The sequence below is a fragment of the Leguminivora glycinivorella genome, chromosome 17, assembly GCF_023078275.1.
Source record: "Leguminivora glycinivorella isolate SPB_JAAS2020 chromosome 17, LegGlyc_1.1, whole genome shotgun sequence".
NCBI lineage: Eukaryota > Metazoa > Arthropoda > Insecta > Lepidoptera > Tortricidae > Leguminivora > Leguminivora glycinivorella.
The window spans coordinates 20,963,459-20,972,326 of record NC_062987.1 but is presented as its reverse complement, the minus strand read 5'-3'; the positions used below and the strand labels follow the sequence as shown (position 1 = coordinate 20,972,326).

The window sequence follows — 8,868 nt, the reverse complement described above, 5'->3', positions numbered from 1 at the left end:
CACGGCTTTTTAATATGTTATTCGATACCTGGTCTACCGCAAATCTAAATTTAAGTACAGATTTGTGACCGGAGCGGAGACCGAAGAGCTGGCGCCTTCTTCGCGCAACTTATCATCATTGCGCTACAGCGAGGAAATGTTGCCAGCATCCTTGGTACAGTGCCTTAGGGCTTAGATATATTAAGTACCCTACTGTAACAAAAAAGAAAAAAAAAGTTAATGTATAATTTTTAATGAACTTTATTTATTTTTAAATTCATAACAATAACAAAACATTTATAATATACACAAGCACAAAAACGAAAAACCTTATCATATTATTCGTAACAACTAACAGGAAACCTTATTTTAAATTTCGTACTTAAGACGATACAGGAGGGGTCAATTCTCCATACAAACGCTCGCTCTCGACTATTTCCTCCCTGGTTTTTGAAGATAGAGCAATGTTTTTTTCAACACTGATTGTTATTATTTTTTATCTGTATTTTTTTGATATTATTATTTTTAAAGATACTAGAGCCAATCAAAAATTTCCAAAAACGGCCTTTTTCACTATGGCGCAAAAAAAGGAGTGATACTCAAGATTGGTAACAATTAGCCAAAAAAAACTAAACGGTCCGACACAGATTATTTCATTGTTATTCAGATTCTCAAATTTCGTTCCGATTGATTCAGTTTTGAAGGAGGAAACAGTCGAGAGCGGAACCTCGATTTTAAAGATTTTTTTGAAATATCTTTTGACTGAGTTGTTCTTAATGGACAATTTTTTTTCGATAAATCTAATTAATAACACTTGTATATTTAACTAATATTCCCAAGTTGAAAGGGGGGCTCCTTTCCGTTTTAGCATTTTCGCTCCTGTATCGTCTTAATACTGTTTATATCTATTTGAGTTTTTCGGAACTTATGTGCGAAATGTGATTTAGTATTAGCCAGTCGTTTTTCAGTGAAGGAAAACGTCGTGAGGAAACCGGACTAGGCGAATAAGGCCTAGTTTCCCTTCAGGTTGGAAGGTCAGATGGCAGCCGCTTTCGTGAAACTACCTCTCTCTCTGCCTACGCCAAATCTTGGGATTAGTTGTCAAAGCGGACCCAGGCTAGCATGGAGTAGAGTTGTGTTGTTCTCGAGAACGTCCTCATTTTACTATGGAGAATATTCTCGTGAGATTTCCCATTTCTAAATTAAATAAAATAAAATAAATATCAACCTAGCCCCAAATTAAGCAAAGCTTGTACTATGGGTGCTAGGCGACGCGACGATATACATGCTTATATAGATAAATACATACTTATATACATAGAAAACATCCATGACTCAGGAACAAATATCTGTGCTCATCACACAAATAAATGCCCTTACTGGGATTCGAACCCAGGACCGCGGCTTAGCAGACAGGGTCACTACCGACTCAGCCAGACCGGTCGTCAAATGGGAGACCATTTTCGGGAACGTTCAAAACATTCTAGTCTACCCATGAGCAGTGGCAAATGCCGCTATGACGCAGGGAGGATGGTGATAATATGTCCACGAGACAGGCCTAGCCTAGTGTGGTGGTCAAATGTAAAATACTTGTAACACTGTTTGGCAAAGAAACAATTTTTTTTATGTATCTATTTAATATTTAGCGATTCCTGGCGTGGCTTGCTGCGGGTGCGGGGGCGTAGCCGCGGCGCCCGTCATCTCGAGATAGTAACTCCGGATCACGATTTGGAAGTAGATGTCCGCCACTGCAAATAGAATGGGTCCTTTAGTCCTTTACGCATTATATCACATCTATTGCGTATAAATATTATTGACGACCCGTTTGGCTAGCTCAGTCGGCAGTGACCCTGCCTGCTGAGCCGCGGTCTGGGTTCGAACCCCGGTAAGGGCATTTATTTGTGTTCCTGAGTCATGGACGTTTTCTATGTATATAAGTATTCGTATATTAAGTATATCGTTGTCTGAGTACCCTCAATACAAGCCTTGAGCTTACCGTAGGGTTCAGTCAATCTGTGTAAGAATGTCCTATAATATTTATTTATTTTATTTATATAGATTTGTATAGATCATGCCTAGGTAAGTATTGTAAGTTCTTGAAGCCAAAGAGTACACACACTTGTAGATGGAAGCTTCTGTTGCGCAATACACGCGAATCATTTCCATGTCTGTGTACTATCAGCTGCAAAAGTGGATGGCGAATTTATATTTTTTTAATCTTCTTGAGCTTACCGTGGGCTTCAGTCAATCTGTGTAAGAATGTCCTATAATATTTATTTATTTTATTTATTTATTTAATTCATTCATAATTTATCCATGCACTTTTGCAGCTGATAGTACATGTGGCACCTCTTGTGACTGGGTAAAGAGCCCAAAGAGTGTACATATGCGCGATTAACCATCACTCAGTTCGCCACCCGATCATTCACATTCATGATTAGTTACAGTACCTGTACTATAGATAATGTACAAACTGACCAGTGTAACAGAAGACAATGATCCACTGTACCACCCCCTGCGATTGGGTGAACAGTCCAATTAGTGTGAGTGCGATCCACACCCAGTTTGCCACCCAGTAGATCATCACGTAGTTCCGACGTTTCTGAAAATATATAATAAATTCTTTGTATGGTCATCATCATCCTCCTTGCGTTATCATGGCGTTCGCCACGGCTCATGAGTGACACTTTGACAACTAATCCCAAAATTTGGCATAGTCACTAGTTTTACGAAAGCGACTGCCATCTGACCTTTCAACCCGAAGGTTAATTATAGACCTTATTGGGATTAGTCAGGTTTTCTTCACCGAAAAGCTACTGGCAAATATCAACTTACGCACATATGTAAGTTCCGAAAAACTCATTTCAAAAGTCATGTCAATTAAATCATAAATATCAGCAGGATTATAAAGTGCCTGTGATTTGATTTGTTGGGTTAGCTTTAGATACAGTTGTTGAAATGGCAAAGTGCCCAGGAAATGAAGCCCCGCTGTGCGGGGCTCCATCGACTGGGGAAAGGAAAGTCAAGATATGCTATACACTCTTGGCGACGGTCCGAATCGAAGCGAGGTCAGAAGGGTCACTGAAAATTGAAAGGTTTGGTGCGAGATTGTTAAGCTCTACGCCTTTAGGGTGCTTTAGGACAATTGTATCTACATTCATCATCTTCCTTGCGTTATCCCGGCATTTGCCACGGCTCATGGAAGCCCGGGGTCCGCTTTGACAACTAATCCCAAGATTTGGCGTAGGCACTAGTTTTACGAAAGCGACTGCCATCTGACCTTCCAACCCGAAGGGTAACTAGGCCTTATTGGAATTAGTCCGGTTTCCTCACGATGTTTTCCTTCACCGAAAAGCGACTGGCAAATGTCAAAAGACATTTCGCACATGAGTTCCGAAAACTCATTGGTACGAGCCGGGGTTCGAACCCGCGACCTCTGGATCAAAAGTCGCACGCTTACCGCTAGGCCACCAGCGCTTTTGACAATTGTATCAAAATTATACATACCTTAAATAATCCAGCTATGAGTACTACAGACAGGAACATGAATCCCATACACATGAGTAGTGCGAGGACCAGCTGGCCCGTCGGTTTCTGGGCTATCTCCTTCTCATTGGCTGCCCCTGTGTGGTAGCCACTCATTATTGACACGAAGCCTATTATTGCTGCGAGGAAGAGCAACTGGAAAGTAAAAAGAATATATATTTTTAACATACGTACAATCAACCAATCTGAATGCTAGGCCACTGTAGAACCCTTTCACAGTAAAAGTCAAACTAGCTTCTATAGCAAATAAAGCACGGTGTCAATACGACAGGGTTCTAGAGTGGCCTAGGATTCTAATTGGTTGACTGTACACAGCGCAATTAACCCCTGGAACGCCGCTGTCAAAAATTTGCTACTGAATTAATGACAGATCTAAAACAAGGCAGTTGAGGGGTTAATCAGGGTAGAGTGAAATGGGGTTATGGCCTTTGTTTACCTTTTTTACCAAACTTGCAAATAGGGCAGTTTTTTATCATTTGCCATTTTGACGCCACTCACTTTGGCGCCTAGAGCAGACGCTCCACTCACTCTACCCTAGATCCGGCCCTGCGTACACATACACAATTTACGCAAAATTACATATAGGCAGAGCACAAAGAGAGACACACTAGAGAGAGACACGAAGTAGCCGATGTCACTCTCCACCCCTTCAACTATCTCCACTTAAAAAATCACGTCGATTCGTCGCTCCGTTTTGCCGTGAGAGACGGACAAATAAACAGACAAACACACTTTCCCATTTATAATATTAGTATGGATTGGAACTGGTCAAGTTTCAGTACCATTCTTAACAATTAAGGGTTTAAAACAAAATTGAAATATTGCAATAATAGTTTGCTAACTCTTCGCCCACACCCAAAGAGGATCGAGTATTATAGAGAGTTACTGTCGAAGTAAAATGTGTAATCACAGTGCACAGACTGCCATCTCTTGACACAGGCTTAAAACTTTTGAACCTCAGTTTTGACAATTTGGTCCATATTCTTAGCTTGATATGTTTTAAAATGTCAAATATTAATATTAGCGCCATCTAGCTGAGCGTACCCCAAAGGTGTAACGCCATCTAGGCCACCGTACCTTTTTCTGTATGGTACTGAGGTACGGTTTTTTCTTAGACTTTATCTGTCTATACGGAGTTATATACATCGAGTGGGGCCTGTAACAAAGGCGAATAATTGAACTCTAGGCTATTCTCCTTATACTGATCAACATTTGTTCGGCGACTTTTAAAAATAACTTGTATTTTGATTTTTATCACCCTTGAAAGTTTTTTCTAAGAGGTAATGTATTGCGAATTCTGTTAAATCTAAAGTGTGACAGACAACGTCAATGACAACAATAATGGCGTACATTGAAGCTAATATTTATTTTGTATGAAAAATTAAAAATTTAAAGACTTCATAATTTTTAAAAGTCACTGAACAAATGTTGATCAGTATAAGGAGAATAGCCTACCGTTCAATTCTTCGCCTTTGTTTCAGGCCCCACTCTGAATGTCTTTGCCCATATCTCCAAGACACCCACAGATGTCAGTATTGAAGTAACACCGCTGTGCACGAATTCGAGCTTTCAAGCTATCGCTTTGAACCTTATAACCAGGGTGTACCATTGGCAACACTGTTAGCTGTAGGTACAAGTGTACATTTGTAATCCTTATTACAAGGGCATAACTTCTAGCGATGGTAAGCTAAGAGTGTTGCTGTTCCTCTATCCTTTCTTTTGCAATTTTTGAACTTACCACTTTAAAAAATCCTATCAATAAGCTGGCTGCCCTCAGGTTCCGAAGACCACAGCAGCTCTGGACCGTCGTCGACGGACATTTTGTGCACGGCCGCCCCATCTCCAGTCTGAAAATATCGAAAGAGAGATGGATGACGACTGAGCTGGTCTAGTGGATAGTGACCCTGCCTTATAACCAGATTGTCATGGGTTCGAATCCTGGTTTAAGTCCCGGTAAATAAATTTCCTTAACTTTTGTGGTCAAAGCCAAAATATCTAACAATATCCGCAAAAAGCTAATAAAAATGTACATCTGGAGCATAGCACTATACGGTAGCGAAACGTGGACAATGACACAGCGTGATAGGAAGAGGCTGGAGGCTTTTGAAATGTGGTGCTGGCGTCGAATGGCAAGGATCAGTTGGACTCAAATGAAAACTAACGAAGAGGTTTTAAATATAATAGGAGAAAAAAGAAGTTTGCTGAGAACTATAGATAGATAACAGAAGAGGGAAAATGCTTGGGCACCTGATACGACACGACGAATTCATTAAAAACATAATAGAAGGAAGAATTGAGGCAAGAAGGCAAAGGGGGAGACCAAGGAGAGCGTATATGACCCAAATAAAGGAAAAAATCAACGTCGTGTCGTATCAGGAAGTCAAAAGGAAGGCAGAAGACCGGCACGCATGGAAGTTGCTCCACCGACAAGAGTCCAACTCTTAAATGATTGATGATGATGAACTTTTGTGGTATTTTCAGGTTAATTAAGAGAAAAATACCTTTCTTTTGATACATCTCGAAATGGGATTTTTTATAATTATTTAATCAAGCCCTAATACGTACAACTTTCTCTATTAGACAAAATTGCGTACGTCAAAATAAGAGTATAATCATAGATTAAATATAAGAAGATCATACCATCCTTTACATTAAAATGCGACCGCCTAAGAACGCGCATACACTACACCACACATAGATGGCGCCACAAAAAAATGTCTTGTAGCTTTCGATTATACTTGTAGATGGCGTTAAGTGTCACTTTTGACATAGATTTGTGACTTGAAAGTGATACTTAACGCCAATCTACAAGTAATCGATGGCAACAAGGCATTTTTTGTGGCGCCATCTATGTGTGGTGTAGTGTATGCGCATGCGCATTTTAATATATGGGATGGTATGATCTCCTTATATTTAATCTATGGTATAATTTAATACTAAAATAATATAATTTTTAAACATGTAATGTACTATATCTATTGGGAAATTCATTTAGTAACCCGTCTATTTACATAAATATTGCATGGGAAAACCTAATGGTACCTATTTCTGTCATTCTTTAATGTGCATATTTTGCCTTAGGATTTAATCACAATACATATTACCTACATAATTATAAGTGGGTACCAGTGGTGGGCAGTGCTCCTGTAATAGACATATTTATGCTTATACCCCAAGAAACTTTATAACAGATGGAATGTGAATTGACTTTTGAAATCTTAACAACATCTCATGGTTGATTTAGTCCGCCATTTGCACAATTTTGTGTCGTGCAATAAAGTTTAAATAAATAAATCTTTGTTCGTTCAAATAGCTGAATCATAAAAAAATATTATCATCTGATGTGCTTAATAAATAACAGCAAATAACACTTGAACAAAAACGTTCGATGCACATGCAGGTTGATTCATGATACTAATATGATATCATCTCATGATTCTGTGTTTGTCACGTCTTTGCACTCAGTAGGTAAATATAATTTTTCTTTTTCAAGTGGTAGGCGTACAAATACGCGCTAAAATATTTTGGCCAACCCAAGTAAGTCCGTTTCCGATCCGATATCGGATGTCGAAAGGATTTCAAAGGAAAAATTCCAATATGGCGCCTGTAATGTATGGGATAATGTAAAACGCACTAAGGGAAATAGGAAACCCATTATGGAATATTGAGCATAACGAGAGTTTCAAGACTTTCAAGGTACGAGGATCAAACAAACTTTGCCTCCGAACCACAAACCTTATAACACACAAACAAAAGAAAAATATAAATTATAACACTGGTGGCGAAGCCGGGCGCCGCGCCGGCGGTCGAGGTGGTGTAACGGTTTAGCACGTCAGCCGCGTTAGCTGGAGACCCGGGTTCTATTCCCGGCTTCGCCACCAGTGGGCTTGATCGCTTTTTCTTTAGTGTGTGCTATCTATTTCAGTTTATAATTTATATATAGTAGTGTTACTACTTAAAGAAATCAAAAAATATTTAGTAAAATAATTTTGATTTGTTCCCTACATCGAAAAATATAAATTATTAGATATCAAGTACAATCAAAACATCAAATCCAATATAGCATCATTAAATCATCTCCAATAATCACACAATACCTACTTAAAAAGCTACAGGAAAAACTTAAGGAAACAGCTTACTTGCATCGGATTACTTTGTCCCTCATATTATTATGGAATGACGTAGATCAAATAACATGCGCGGATCCAGGGGGGGGTCATGGGGGTCATGACCCCCCCCTGGAGCCTAAGTTGGCCATACAAATAGACCACGTGACCCCCCCCCCCCTGGGGCCCCGGGTCTTTACCACGTGACCCCCCTGGGCACGAAGCTGGATCCGCGCTTGTCAAATAAATTGCAATTTTCTCAAGTATTTGAACAATTTACAGATCCTATAGGTATCAGTTGGCGTGGAGAAAAAAACATGTAATACTTTACACTGGAAATTTAAGCACATATATACAATCACGCCTGTTTCCCATAGGAATACTCAGAGATCACGGATTTCCATTTGCTACGATCCTGACACAATCGCACAATCCTGATCCTACGCACATACGTTAAAATTATACTTTACGTCTAAAAATAGTAAAGAATGTGAAGAATATAGTTATAGGTATATGTAAGAATAACTAGAAAACTGCAGTTAATTTGATAAAACTTTATACTCATTTTGTTATTGTAAGACAAAATATGCACCATATTTTACTTACCAGTTAAGTAAATTCGATAATAAAACAGTTTTAGACACAGCGAACTTTTTTGCAACACACAAATTACAAGTAGGTTGATATACTTAGTTTTAATTTTATTGTAAGTCTGTACTTAATCATGTAAATTGTTATCTAATTTATTTAAATAAACAATTCGTCCTATACACTTATAGCCACAGACTTTTGAAACAACTTGGCATAGCAATGCATCAGGTCATGTTTGTTTGGGAATCCACATGACACTAAAGGGCCCACGCGCATCTTAACCGGCGAATGTTTTCCTCGTATTTTGCAAACAGCTGCGAACGAGTCCCGGTATTAAGAACGGGTTCCGTGGGATTATAGAAGAAATAAATGATGGTACTATCCTACAGAAAGAACACGTCCTTCAAAACAAGTTTGACAGCGGTTCATGGTGGATGGAATGCGTCGTGAAATGCGTATTTATTTGAGTTGACAACTCAGCGAAACGATTTATACAAATATTTATATTATACATATAAAAAATCCATGAGCCAGTAACAGAATATAATATGAGCTCATCACACAAAGAAAATAAATGCCCTTACGAGGATTCGATGATTCGGTGATGTTGTCCATTTCTGTGCCTCGCGCTTTCGCTTTTGACTAT

At 39.0% G+C, this 8,868-nt stretch overlaps 1 protein-coding gene across 1 annotated transcript; it reads right to left on the bottom strand.

The window, feature by feature from the left end:
• Positions 1-1,316: 1,316 nt before the first annotated feature.
• Positions 1,317-8,528, bottom strand: LOC125235414. Its single transcript, XM_048141971.1, has 5 exons — positions 8,238-8,528; positions 5,264-5,372; positions 3,487-3,660; positions 2,458-2,581; positions 1,317-1,727 (listed from the first exon to the last, which is right to left on the bottom strand). Exons 2-5 carry the CDS (start codon positions 5,363-5,365, stop codon positions 1,615-1,617), a joined length of 513 nt encoding a protein of 170 aa, XP_047997928.1. The 5' UTR covers positions 5,366-5,372; positions 8,238-8,528; the 3' UTR covers positions 1,317-1,614.
• Positions 8,529-8,868: the final 340 nt, after the last annotated feature.